We start from the raw sequence: 15,028 nt of genomic DNA on the forward strand, positions 1-15,028 counted from the left end.
TTATAAAATAATTTTGCCAAAGATGTCGCCAGTGATCTTTCTGTTATGTAGATGTGGGGCAGAAATTTTATTTTCAAAACTGAGTTTTACATTTGTTGTGTGTTAAACAATTTGTAATTGTCTCCTGCCTAATCTGTAAAATGTGGATGATAATGCCACAAAGGGTGTTCTGAAGATTAATTACTAATTTTATTAGAGGAAGAGTGGGTTGAGATTCAGACTGAGGTGAGAAGAGGACTGATATTCAGGAGGCAAGGGTTCTTGACATTGCTTCAAACTTTCTGTGTCTTTAGGCCAGCCACTTAATATTTCAGTGTTTCAAATCCACACCTGTAAAATATTGATAATTTTTCCCTTATCTCACAGGAGTATTGTGAGGATAAATTCATTAATGAATATGAAGTTCTCAAAAAAAATACATAAAATCAGACAACTTTTATATTAAACATGTATATAGCACTTTACAGATTCCAAGTACTGTACGAACATTAAGTAAATCAGCCCTTTACATAGTCACAGGCTGAGATTTCTAAAGCAGTCTAGCCAATTTAAACAAACATCCCCTATTAACTGAAGGAAGATGCTTTGAAAATCTCAGCCTCAGTGGCTACTGGGCCTGTGATTGCATAAGGATTACATGTAGCAGACTGCTCCTAAAAGCTACAGTGACCTCAATATCCAATTATTTCATGTTGGGTCGGACCTTTTAAGAAGGAAAATGGGGGGTTTCTTAAATGTGTGTAAAAATTTAATGCGTAAATTGTTGCTGGAGTATGCTTAATTTAGAAGTGGTTTTCCAAGAGTGGGGAGAAAGATAAATAAGCAGTGAATTTGCAGAAGCTGAAATATGTTTTTAATAGGGCTGCTGATTAATTGCAGTTAACTCGCGTCAACTAAAATAAATTAATCGCAAATTAAAAAATTAATCGTGATTAATCGCAGTTTTAATCGCACTGTTAAACAATAGAATACCAATTGAAATGCATGTTAGGCTTCAAAGTATCCACAGCAATAAGATAAAGGTCAGGCAAGACATAAATATTTTGGATGTTTTTCTACATTTTCATATATATTGTATTCTGTGTTGTAACTGAAATTAGAAGTCCTACTTCTTGTTCAGCCAATCCCTAAGACAAACAAGTTTGTTTACATGTATAGGATGTAATGCTGCCCTCTTCTTTTTTACAATGTCACCAGATAGCGAGAACAGGCATTTGCATGGCATTTTGCAAGGTATTTACATGCCAGATAAGCTAAACATTCTTATGTCCCTTCATGCTTCGGCCACCATTCCAGAGGACATGCTTCCATGCTGATGATGCTCATTTAAAAAAAATGCGTTAATTAAATTGTGACTGAACTCCTTGGAGGAGAATTGTATGTCCCCTGCCCTGTTTTACCCGCATTCTGCCATGTATTTCATGTTATAGCAGTCTCGGATGATGACCCAGCACATGTTCATTTTAAGAACACTTTCGCTGCAGATTTAACAAAATGCAAAGAAGGTACCAAGGTGAGATTTCTAAAGATAGCTACAGCACTCGATCCAAGGTTTAAGAATCTGAAGTGCCTTCCAAAATCTGAGAGGGACGAGGTGTGGAGCATGCTTTCAGAAGTCTTAAAAGAACAACACTCCGATGCGGAAATTACAGAACCCAAACCACCAAAAAAGAAAATCAACCTTCTCTGCTGGTGGCATCTGACTCAGATAGTGAAAATGAACATGCGTCTGTCCACGCTGCTTTGGATTGTTATTGAGCAGAACGCACATCCCCTGGAATGGTGGTTGAAGGATGAAGGGACATATGAATCTCTAGCGCATCTGGCACATAAATATCTTGCGACTGCGGCTACAACAGTGCCATGTGAACACCTGTTCTCACTTTCAGGTGACATTATAAACAAGAAGCAGGCAGCATTATCTCCTGAAAATGTAAACAAACTTGTTTGTCTGAGCCAGCGGTTCTCAAACTGAGTTGGGACCCCAAAGTGGGTCGTGACCCCACTTTAATGGGGTCACCAGGGCCAGTATTAGATTCACTGGGACTCGGGCCTGAAGCCAAAGCCTGAGTGCCTTAGCCTGGGGCTGCAGGGTTTGAGCTGGGCCTCCTCCCCCACTACCCCTGCCTAGGGTCACATAGTAATTTTTTGTGTCAGAAGGGGGTCATGGTTCAAGGAAGTTGAGAACCCCTGGTCTGAGCAATTGGCTGAACAAGAAATAGGACTGAGTGGACTTGCAGGCTCTAAAATATTACATTGTTTTATTTTTGAATGCAGGTTTTTTGGTACATAATTCTACATTTGTAAGTTCAACTTTCATGATAGAGATTGCACTACAGTACTTGAAATAGGTGAATTGAAAAATATTATTGATTTTTTTTACAGTGCAAATACTTGTGATCAAAAATAAATATAAAGTGAGCACTGTACACTTTGTATTCTGTGTTGTAATTGAAATCAATATATTTGAAAATGTAGAAAACATCCACAAATATTTAAATAAATAGTATTCTATTATTAACAGTGCAGTTAATCGCGATTAATTTTTTTAATTGATTGACAGCCCTAGTTTTTAAAGACTGGATCACTCGCAGCTGCCGCTTTCTGTGGTGTTTTTGTGTGTGCTTGCATCCTGCCTTTGTTCCTGGGACACTGTCAACTTAAAAAACAAGTTAGAGTTTTGTCTGAAAATTATTTAACAATTGTTATCAGAAGTAACACCTTCAGTTACTATAACTGAAATATTGAGAAAATTCTTTTGTTTATGCATGTGACAGTGAAACCAACTATAAAAGGTCCTGATTCCCTTGTACAGTCAGTTTCCTCTTCTGTTTTTGTGGGATTTTTTAAACAGCAAGGGGTCTGAGAAAAGCGTTTTGAAAAAACAGCAAATGTGAATGTAAAACCACACAAATACACTGAGGACGTCTGGGCCATACGTAATACCCAAGACTGCTTTTAGTTCATTTTGTCTTAGTGGACTGGATTTCAAGTTGATTATGTCCTCTTAATTATCTTTTACAAATTATATATAATGTATGAATCATTTATAAAATATGTATCCACCACTTTTAAGAATATGTGTGTATATATAACTTCGGTGTATTTTATTCGTCTCTGAGGTCTGATTTTTTTTCAGAAGGTTAGTAAATAATGTCACTCTACACACACATTTGCTATGCCTTGAGCCTAAAATTACATCAGGACCTGATTCAGTAAAACCCTCTGTCTGGCTTCCATTCCATACTACATGAGCCACCAATCGATATATTTTTGGGTTAATGCATAGTCTTGGATGGGTCTCTTTGTGCAAGCCAGGAAAGTGTTCTTTTGAGTTTTTGGTTTTGTTTGTTATTGAATCTGGTGCACAGTCAGGTAGGAGCCTTGAGTTAAAATGAACTAAATTGCATACAGGCTGAAATTGTGCTAGAGTTGCTTGTGACTTGATGGTAAAGAACTGAACTCAGTGTTTTCGCTAGAAATTAAAGGCAGTATCAGCATTTTTAAGGTACTAAAAAGGAGATTTCAGCGAGTGAGTGAATGTCTTGCCTGACCTTTATCTTATTGCTGTGAATACTTTGAAGCCTAACATGCAAAGGATTTTGGAATGCTGAATAAGATTCCTTAACGTGTGGTGTGATATTCATCATCCTCAGCAATGTACCCAAGTATTTTGTGATTCTAACAGGTAAAAAAAAAACCCTGCCTGAAAGATGGATAGCAATAAAACATCAATGATGTTGCCTCTCTCCTTCCATTCTCATGTATCAAGGTGGTCCCAAAAGGGCTTGTACCATGACTAGCACTGTTAAGTGTACTTGTGGATGAAGTGAAGGAGACCATGGATCTGGAAATGATTAAATCCATAACTGACAGGTGTGGGGAGCATAGTAAATACAGAAATAACAAAGTGTGTTTGAGCTTCAGGCAGACTAATGTGAGAGGAGGTTTAATGTTTTTTTTAAGTTATTCAAAAATATACTTAGGAGAAAATTTGATTCTTGAGGCTGCTCTTCACCCTAATAGGATATTGAAAGGAGAGAAAATTCAGACTGAGGCCACCAAGATGATATAAGGACTTAAGGAATACTGAAAGAAGGTAAAGGGTCACTGACAAGTCAGATTTGGCTCAAATTTGGGGATTTAAAAAACCTTAGAACAATAAAAGTATTCTCATGATTAAAGAAAAAATTAATTCCTGCAGGAACTAGTTTTGTTTTAACAAACAATATTCACTGACAGTTGGGTACATTGTGTCTGGCCATTGTGCAAGTATGTGTGGGTAAGGGGGGAGAGCAACACATGGAGCCTACCCACCTGCTGCAAGTCCCATGCATGGCTTTGTCACAGTCATAGTTCCTGCACCTGGGAAAGCACATGCATTGTTCCTCTCTGTGTGCCTGGTGGTGCAAATTACCCAGATGGGGCAAGGAGGAGGCAGTGGCCATGCTTCCCCTTTTGTATGGGGTGAGGGTAAGTGAACTGTGGGTAGGACACTGGACTAGGACTCAGGAGATCTGGATTCAATTTCCAGCATGGCTACTGGGTGATCTTGGGCAAATTGCTTCCCTCCTGGTGCCTCAGTTTTCCCATCTGTAAAAGGGGGATAACAGGACTCACCACCTTTTGGAAAGCATTTTAAGATCTGCTGGTGCAAAGCACTGTATAAGAGCTAGGTATTGTTATATCATCCCAAAAGGTTGAGACAACCTCACCGTCTCTGCACCTGTCACTGAGAAAAAGATTGTACCTCAGTGCAAGGCTCTGCCTACATGGCACAGTTTAGCCCAGTGTTTGCAACCATCCCTTCATCTTCATGCTAGCGCATGCTAATCTGAAGGTGACCGTTTAGAAATGCCCTTAACCGATGAAAAACTTGCAAGCCTTTTTACATTGTTGAAGCCAAGAGAAATGCATGTGAGAAATAAATGTGTTCTTTCCTTGTGACTCCATCACAGGTCTGCTGAGTTTCCAGGTAAAAAGAGGGAGGAGGCGGTTAACTTCCAATGCTGCAAAATCAATCTGGGATCCAAAGTCCTATTTTGTCATCAGTATTACTGATTCTGCAGGCCAAATTCTGCCCACCTTTAAACTCTTATAACACTTTTCTCTTCAAATTATGCCCTGAGTGACACTTGCACAGTCCTTTGTTTTCAATACGATTGTGAAGCTGCAGTGACAGAATTTTTCCATGCAGTTGGAAGATACGTAATTCTGTTGTAGATGCTCAAAATAGACTCCAGCCCAGCTCATCCCTCTTAAATCTGTTGCCTGTGCACAGCTAACAGTAAAAATTAATAAAAACTTACTTTGCCACGCAGGTAGGCCCGGATAACACTGAAGGATACACAGAAGGGACACAAAAAACACTGAAAGATACACGAAAGGAATAGATTTCAAGTGTCCCTTTTTTTTTTTATCACAGCTGCACTTTGAACTGAAACTTTAAAGATGAGTGTAGAGAAGATAGGTGACTACAGGTATCAGAAGAGCAACAATATGAAAGGTGGGTGAATTATTTACATTGAATGCTACTATGAAAACAAGTAATGGGAGAATATTTAAAGGCACACACTTCACCTAGATATTGGAATACATATACCCCCTGCAGCCTGAGGAGGGTCTCTGGGCTAGAAGGGGAAAGAGGGCTCTGTGGCTTTCAAGGTCTTCCCCCCCCAGCCACACACACACACCTCATGGGAGCTCTGATTCCTTGTGGGTGTGGGATGGGGGACAGTAGTTAGAGTGTGGGCTTCCTAGTTGATTGGCTGGTTTGAGGGGTGAAGTGCAAGCCCATTGGCTCCTGCACACACACAGGTCAAATAAGCCCTTTCCCCCTGGGTCAGGCACTATTACGTGCCCAGATCAGGTCCCACCCATAGGATTAGAGTAGGACTGGATTTGGGGTCTGCTGTGGCTATTGTGACAGTCACCTTTTAGGTACTAGGAAGAAATTTTCCTCTCACTGCCAGATTGGCTGGCATGAGGTAGAGTTTTTGGTTTTGCTTCGTTTTGTTTTTTGTTGTTGGGTTTTTTTGCCTTCACAACAGCCGAGGAAGATGGTGGGGTAGATTAGGAAGAAAAGTTCAAGCAGTTGCAACTTGGGAGGTGTCCAGTGCAGATACTCAATCAGTGGTGAGGCCAGTTCCCAGGTAAACCAGAACTGGAAGTGGAATAAGGGAGCAGATATCCCTTACAGAAGCTGGGGAACAGGGTTGGGACTCCTAATGCCTGGTACAGTGAGTAGACAAGCCCCTTTCCACAGCCCCTTAAGACTACAAGAGCGTGGAGGGTTGACTGCTGTGCTCCATCAGGTGGAACATTACAGACAGAGGAATACTGCCTAGTGAGCTGCAAAGGTTATCTTATTTACCAAAGATGCTCAGAGAAGGGTTGGCCACACACACAGAGGAATCCAGGTTCCTTACTAGATGTATTATATTGGGCTAAAAATTACCAAAAGATCCTTTCCTAAATGTAATATCCATGGTTGAGATTTTTAAAGGGGCCAAGTGGAGTTAGGCACCCAAATCCCATTGAAAGTCTGTGGGAATTAGATATGTAATTCCCTTAGGCCCCTTTGGAAACTTCATACTGTAGTTCTATGATAGCACTGAGATTCTACTGCAGAAGCTTCTACTCAATTAATTAATATTTTTAATTTTTCCTACTGTTTGCATACTCATAATGTGTATGTACATGGCTTTCTTTTCCACTTAGATTTGCTCTGCACTTTACACAGATTACAAGGGCCTCATTTGACTTACTCTGACAAACATATTGTTGAGACACTTAGTGCTGGCAAAAAGTATATGTATTACTAGCACTTTCAACTCTTTCATTGCATCAACTAATTATTTTTATCACCAGGCACCTCCCTACTGGTAAGAGGTCATCTGGCCTGAATGGGACTGGCCAGATTTCTGTGCTTATTAGCCCCTGAAGTTTATGTTGTGATAGAAGTTACTTTCTCCAAAGCCCTATTAATCTAGGCACAATAAGAAAAATACAGCAGGATTATACAGAATCAGCCAAATTTCACTGAAAATACACAGTATAAAAAAATTCAGTATTTAGATTTTCTGCTTTTAAAAAATGGAATAAAATGTCTACAGAGGTTTTAAAGCTCTTTATGCAAAACTTTATCCTATGTACCAGTACATGATACCAAAGGTCATACTTTGCTCTCACCCCACCACCAGCCCTGGATACATGAAGTACCCTCTTTAGTAGAAAGAAAAGGAGTACTTGTGGCACCTTAGAGACTAACAAATGTATTTGAGCATAAGCTTTCATGAGCTACAGCTCACTTCTTCGGATGCATGCAGTAGAAAATACAGTGGGGAGATTTTATATACACCAAGAACATGAAACAATGGGTGTTACCATACATGCTGTAAGGAGAGTGATCAGGTATGGTGAGCTATTACCAGCAGGAGAGAAAAAAAAACCTTTTGTGGTGATAATCAAGGTGAGCCATTTCCAGCAGTTAACAAGAACCTGTGAGGAACAGTGGGGGAATGGGGGGGAATAAACGTGGGGAAATAGTTTTACTTTGTGTAATGACACATCCACTCCCAGTTTTTATTCAAGCCTAAGTTGATTGTGTCCAGTTTGCAAATTAATTCTAATTCAGCAGTCTCTCGTTGGAGTCTGTGTTTAGTAGCACACACAACAAAAGAGAAAAACAATGAGGAACTCTGCCTCTTTCTCCTTTGAACTCAATATTATTAGAAAAAAGTATGGATTTTCTACAAAATTAGCCTATCTTTCCTACTTAGTTTGAGTATTTTATGATAGGCCAAATATACCCATTAGAACTCATTATTTGCTCTATTACTATTGTCTTGCAATAAATTGTTAATAGATACATCATTCATTCTTCCTGCCTGAACTTTGTCTTTTCTCAGTTGCACTCTTGTTAGGGAACAATTATAGTTTCAAAGACGAATTGCTAGCATGATTTAAGCACTGTTTTTTCCTTTTAAATAGAGTTCATACTACCTGCTTCTTTATGTATATTTAATACCTTGCCTACAGTTTGTGTCTGTATACTTTTACTGCCTAATATTTCTATCATGTTCCAAGTCAGGAGTTCAAATAACCTATGTAAGTACAGGTATATTACTACAATAATAGGGTGTTTTACTGAGAATATTAAAACAGTTTATCATCATCACCATTGAAGATGAAATGATCTCTGTTTCTACTATAACCTATGTTCCTGTAAACTGGGAAAGTAACTACCTGCTTTCTTTATTCTTATGAATCCTTTTTTTTAACCAGAAACTTAAACTAATGCTAGATTTTGTGTGTGTGTGTGTGTGTGTGTGCATGCGCACACTTCATTTAACTTCTTTACAGTAATACACTGTGGCCCCAAACGCCAGTGCAACAAAAGTACAGCTATGTGTTGGATTGTGTCAAAAAATTCTTTGCCCTGGTTTGGTAGAGAACAAGCAATATTAATCTATTACTAGAATTGCATTAACATTTTATATTTGTACAGTATCTTCCATTTGAGGCTATCAGTGCAATGCGACACAATGCCGCTTCCCAAGCAGATTTTCTTCTTCTGGCTTCTGTGGGAGTCGTCATCCCAGCCCCTGAACACCGGGTTATGTCCAGTCCAAATGAAGCTTGCAGAAACTGGATTGTGAAAAATTCATACCCTTTCGTTCTATAAAATCACTACTCTCTCCATATCCTTATGTCCTGTCTTTCAGGTAGCTGCAGTTGCAGCACGTATTCTGCATTAAGGATGGTCGACTGGCAGTCTCCTCCAAGTGATCATCACCCAAGCCTCCAAGTATGGCATGAACTCCAGGAGTCAGGTAGGATTACTACTCCCCAACCATTAGGCTGACCCAACTGGAGTGATTCTAATAAATGAGAGCTTGAGCCACCACAGTCTGATCCAGATAAGAACTTTCCTAAAGTTCCAAGTTGTTTGGGTACACAGTTTTGGTTGATTCTGTGTGAGAGACTGGCAACAAAGAGCATTTATTTATTTATGCATAAATGCATTTTTTCTGAGGGGCTCATCTCCATAGGATCTGAGCACCTCACAGACATTAAGGCACCAGATTCTAAAACTCCCTCATGTTTAGGAGTACCTTACTCGTCCACCCTCCTTCAAAGACCTTCCTGTGACAGTGTGTCCCCTCTGAGGAAGACTACACCAAGTTTCTGCCAGATGTCTCCACACTGCTCCTTCTGTTGTTAGATAGATTGTGCAAGAGTACTCCCAGCCACTGCTGGTACGGGATGAGAGACTCAAACTTAGATCCCTGTGTGGCTGGCCCAGAGTAGAACTTTTTAAATTGACCATCAGAGCTGGTTAAATAGGGTTCAATTAATGGACTGCTTTTCTCCAAAATAGCAAGAAGTTCAACATGAGTAAGGATACTTTGAAGAAAATTATGTGGGTGTATGCAAACCAGGATTTCTGGAAAAACTAACAGCTCTGCAAGAGACAAAAAATATCTTGTATATAAAAAAAAGTTTCAGTTATACTGTATTAAAATGTATATTATTAACTTTTTTGTTTTTTCTTTTCCCCCCAATTTTCCCATTTGTTTTTTTTATTTTATTTTATTTTTTAACCTGATTTCATCCCGGTTTTAATGTTTGGAAAATAAACACTGAAAAATTCCCAGATTTTCAGTTTTTATTTGTAAAAAAAAAAAAAAAATGCGGAACACTACTGATACAGCGAAGTGTATGCTTAACTTTCAGTATTCACTTTACTCATCATGGACGTCAGTGAGACTTAAGCATCTGCTTTATGTACTGTGCTGAATAGGAATGAACTTAAACGCTTTGCATTGGCTCTTAAATGTTCACTGTTCTCAGCACTGTTTACACTCCATAATCACAGAGGTTTCAGTTTTAATGGTGGCATTTTAAGCTTCACGGAACTTTGTAGGTTTTTAGTTCAGATGTGCTTACTTGCAAATGCAATGTGTCAGAGTAAAGTCCACTAGTCCAAGAACACACAATGAAATCATGAAGATGCACTTTTGCTGGCCTTCCAATTTTGAGATAGAGCTGAGCTGTTCATCTGGACTTCAGCAGCAGGCAAAGTACAGTTCCAAAGAATTAGCTCACTGATTTGTGCTCTGCTATTTCTTTCTCAGGTTTCACTTGAAACGAGAGGTAAGCTGTCTGCCTAGTACTCTTTTATTTAGTTGTTTTCTTAATAATATATAATGCAGAGTTTTCTCTTAGATTTGACTAGGGCCAGTAACAGTTACTAATCTAGGAGTCAGATAACCCAGGGAGGAGGGCAAAATGTGATTATGAAAAAGTCTTTATTTAACATATTGAATTCTGACTGCAAGATACACCTTGTGGTTTTATTTAGGGAAAGCCTGGTTGAAGGGGAGCCCTTTTTGCTTTGTTTATTCAAGCCCCAAATCCACAGGTTGGTTTTCTTCACCTGACCTCAGCCTGCCTAGGGTGACCAGATGTCCCGATTTTCTAGGGACAGTCCCGATATTTGGGGCTTTTTATTATATGGGCACCTATTACCCCCCACACTCTGTCCCGGTTTTTCATACTTGCTGTCTGGTCACCCTAAGCCTACCTGACATGTCCCTTGCAGCCACAGGTGGAAGTTTATACAAATATTATAGTCCAAATGTGCTAAGTGAGCTCTGGTGCCTGAAAATATTCTCAGCAGTTAGTACACCATGCTATCTGACACTGCTTCATGCATAGACAGCAAGTGGAGCTGGTGTTTTGTATGTGCTAGCTCTTCCTTCTGTCCCCTAGTGCCAGTACAGATCAGGTTCAGGGAATACCAAGCATCAGATCTGATAAATGTGAAACATGCTTTTAAATTTAAACTTTGTCATTACATTATTTTCTGTCTGTTTTTATCACCCACAAAATTGTGTTATGTCGCATTGAATGATATGGTGTAAAGGAACAAGACGAGTTGTATTCTAAGTGATGGGCCACAGTGCTACACATCATAAAAATGATCTGTCAGAAATGCAATGTGACACACTGAGAGAGCAGGGAATGTGAGAGGCGAAAAGCCTGTTTTGGCACAGACTGGCTCTGTTGAAAGCAGGTGTTTCGGTTTTGCCTTCAAGAGTTTTTCTGCAAGTAAAAAATCATTTAATTTTAAATGTCAGCCTGTGTTATGTTTTCAGTGTGTATCTCTGCAGAGGGATCGACTCAGAAGAAAGATGAATTTGAAAAGTTCAGTGGGATTTATTCTGCTGTTACTCTTTAAATGTGCGGCGTGGACAAGTGCCGAAGAAGCTGTGGTGCTTGCTAATGCCCACCTTCTCCCTCCAGGAGGCTACCAGAGACTGAGTAACAACAATGAGAAAGGTACTCAGCAAGAGAGGGAGTGGCGGGGATGTATGCACTATTTTACTTTTATAGCTTTTACTATCTTTGTTTCTATGGCACTCACTACCATAGTCTTTGAGTACTTCACAAACATTGATAGGCATCTGAAGGTCAAAGACTGTATTTAGTAATAAATGTTCATATTACTAGTTAGAACTTCTATAATGCCTCTTATTCACAGATCTTGAAATATATTAAAAGTCTAAAACCACTTTACTTACAAAGGATTTTAGTCCCTATCTCTTCCCAGAATGCGTTTTCTTCCAAACGCCTTCTTGGTGTTCAGTTCTTTAGTGTCCCTCTGGTCTGCTGATGGTTTCAATTCTGACAGGCTTCAGTGTATTAATTGATCTTTCCCCGCGGAAAGGAAAGACCATAGATGTTTGGTCAGTGGAAGGTGTGTTAGGGACTTAAGGAAAGAAACCTGGGGCCCAGATGCTGTGAATTATGTCATCCTCTCAGAACACTATGCAACGGCAGGTGGAGGACTCTTGATAATCTGGAACTAGAGTTTACTGGAAGCCAAATTCTCCTTGTTGGAAAAAGGAAATGCTTTCTGGGAAAAGCCATCCTTGTGAAGTACTCATATTTTGGGTGCACAAAGACATCCTTTTGTTTTGTTCCAGAGAGTTGGGCAAAGGGGGGTCTTTTCTGAACTCTCACTTTGACTATTTAGCTGTAGGCAGATTTTTCCTGTTTGGTGTTTGATAAGTCCTTGGAAAACATGGCTCACCTGAACTATCTCAGGAGCAGAGTTCTCCTTTTCATAATAACCAATTAAGTTCGATACACCACATCCTAATTCCTATCAATCAGTCTGTCAAAACTCTACAGTAAGCACCAACTAAGGACTGAAAACCCCAGTTCTGTAGTAGTCCGTTACTGGTGCTCTGTAGGTATTTTTCACAAACATTGTCGAAGTATCTTACTGAATATAATATAAATAGCATTTAATGTAACTGGGTTCCTTTCAACTCTATTCATAGAATAATAGTATATCTGTGAAGTACTGTCTATTTTAGTTCATGTCTGAGTCTCTGATTAATGGAATAGATACTAAATATTATCCTTCCCTACAAAAGAGGAATTGCTGAGATGTATAAGCATGCTTTTTAGCTCAAAAACCAGACATTGTAGGTTAGTCTCAGAGCTGCTTGAAATCAGCCTGAGTGTCACCAAAGGTTCCTTTGTTGCCTTAATAGAGCCTGATCAGTGATTTACTTAAAACTTATTCAGAAAGGGTGAAATGCACCGCTCTGCAGAGGGCCAGCCCAAAGTTTATGTGTCACTTTTATCCCACCTAAGCCCTTGGCAGCATACACGTCCCGCTTCAGCCCATAGATTTTCATATTCACAGTGAAGTGAAAAGAAATAGTTTTTTAATCTGTTTTCCTGTTATTGATGATAAATATTTTGTTAGCTCCCCTCTGATCTGTATCTATAAAATACTGGGAACAAATGGCCACACCCGGATGTAGTTCTATGAATACAACACCAACTAAAATCAATTAACCAAAATCAGTGTCAAGATCTAGCCATTTATAAATGAAAAAATCTGTTTCTAAAGTGAAAAGAAAAGGAGTACTTGTGGCACCTTAGAGACTAACAAATTTATTTGAGCATAAGCTTTCGTGAGCTACAGCTCACTTCATCGGATGCATGCTCAAATAAATTTGTTAGTCTCCAAGGTGCCACAAGTCCTCCTTTTCTTTTTGCAAATACAGACTAACACGGCTGCTACTCTGAAACCTGTTTCTAAAGTGAATTTCTAGGTTTGCCACTTTCTTCTATATGTCTGCATTTGTGAAAGTTGTGCAAATATTCCCTTCATAAACCAACACTGGACATAATCATTAGAATTTAATATAAATTATCTTTTTTGCCAATTCTACATGTATTCCTGTCAGTAAAATAGGATTGCATTCCCGCTATAGAGTTTGGGTATTGATTATATTATAGAGGGGAGATTTTCAGAGACCCAAAGGGTAGCTAAGTACCATACAGTCATTGAAAGACAATGGGAGTTGGGCAAGTAATTTCTTTTTTTGCCTTTGAAAATCTCCCTCACGATCTTACGGGAACATTCTGCCCTGACCATCTGCTGTACGACTTCCATTGATTTTAGTGGGTGTCCCATGTATGGACTGAAGTCAGTATGTGGCCATACTATGTCCCTGTCAAATACTGTTAGGACAATAATTCATTCATTCTGGGGTTAAAAGTACAGAATTTTGAGAGGTTTACAAGTTGAGCAGAGTAAAATGTTAAACATATTTTTCTTTCCCGCCCCCACAGAATATGCAAGGGATTGTTATGAGATTTTTCAGCACTCTGAAGGAAGCGCCAAGGATGGTCTTTATGTCATTCAGCCAATGAAAGATCCTATTGTTGCTTACTGTAATATGGAAGATGGTGGGTGGACGGTAATTCAACACATTACAGCCAATAGCACTGTGGACTTTGATAGGATATGGCATGACTACAAGTATGGATTTGGCTCAGTTCATGACAACTACTGGTTAGGGAATGAATATGTGTATCAGTTAACTAACACGTCAAGGCCATATACACTTAGGGTCAAACTCGTAGACCTAAATGCCGAAATCAAATGGGGAGAGTATGAACCATTCAAAATTGAAGATGAAGAGTCTCAGTACAGGATCAGGCTTGGCCTATACAAAGGCAATGCTGCTGACGCCCTGACCCAGGATACAGAAGCATATCTCCATGATAATCAGAAGTTCACTACAAAAGACAGAGACAATGATAACTATTTTCAGAATTGTGCCAAACTAGAGTACAATGGCATTCCAGGTGGAGGGTGGTGGTATGATTCTTGCGCTGGAGCAAATCTAAACCGCAGGAATGTTATATACTGGCAAAAAGACTGCAATAAGGAACATTTGTGCAAGTTTGCCTGGATGATGGTCAAGCCCACTGACCATGGCCAGTGTCCTAACAAGGCTTGTCGTTGTGAAAAAGATGAATTATAGATAATATTACTACATTATGAGGTGAGACAATAAAATCAGCTTCTAAAACTCTCTTTTCAAATGTTTTCTTGATCTCGTGAGTGGACTCCATCGGTTCAATTTTTTTCTAGTCTATAGCATAATTACTTTCTGTGATTATTTCTTCTAGAAACTCTGAAACTAATTTCAAAGTAAAGATGAGCTCATGCTACAAAATTCAGGGACAGACTTTGAACATTCCTAAGTTTTTCCCAGGGTTTTGGTTCCACTTATAGCAGAGTTAAAGTCAGGTGACAATTTCAGATCTGGATCTGGATTCAGATCCTGAATCTCTTCCAAAGTTCATGGACATTTAGATCGGGGTGGGGGTGGGGGTGGTACATTCCTCTCTCTAATTCAGACATCAGCTGATTAGATATACTCATTTTGGACTCTTCTGGTACCAAATAATAAATGCACTAATAAGTATGAGCAATTATTTCAATGATCACCATTCACAGCACAGAGAGGGAAGAATAAATGATAGATCTGTGTGATATCCTGCCTGAAGACAAAGACTCAGGTTTAGTTAGTGTTTTGTTCCTTTTATTAATGATCTTGAGGAGAGAAGTAAACAGCAGATTCATTAATTCACGGATAGCCTATGTGAATCCTAGATTCATTATGACTGAGGCTGTCAATTAATTGTA

General features: G+C 39.2%; 1 protein-coding gene across 1 annotated transcript; it reads left to right on the forward strand.

The window, feature by feature from the left end:
* The first annotated feature begins 9,855 nt into the window (after window positions 1-9,855).
* Window positions 9,856-14,408, forward strand: LOC102942704 (fibrinogen-like protein 1). Its single transcript, XM_007069368.3, has 3 exons — window positions 9,856-10,158; window positions 11,163-11,346; window positions 13,663-14,408. Exons 2-3 carry the CDS (start codon window positions 11,199-11,201, stop codon window positions 14,358-14,360), a joined length of 846 nt encoding a protein of 281 aa, XP_007069430.2. The 5' UTR covers window positions 9,856-10,158; window positions 11,163-11,198; the 3' UTR covers window positions 14,361-14,408.
* The last annotated feature ends 620 nt before the right edge of the window (window positions 14,409-15,028 follow it).

This window comes from Chelonia mydas, chromosome 6 (assembly GCF_015237465.2).
Source record: "Chelonia mydas isolate rCheMyd1 chromosome 6, rCheMyd1.pri.v2, whole genome shotgun sequence".
In the NCBI taxonomy this organism is placed as follows: Eukaryota; Metazoa; Chordata; order Testudines; family Cheloniidae; genus Chelonia; species Chelonia mydas.

Bases quoted from the DNA above. Each gene is read 5' to 3' on its own strand.
- LOC102942704 (XM_007069368.3), top strand. From the start codon at position 11,199: ATGAATTTGAAAAGTTCAGTGGGATTTATTCTGCTGTTACTCTTTAAA. The intron at 11,347-13,662 runs GTACTCAGCAAG...CCGCCCCCACAG, and splicing joins GAGTAACAACAATGAGAAAG to AATATGCAAGGGATTGTTAT.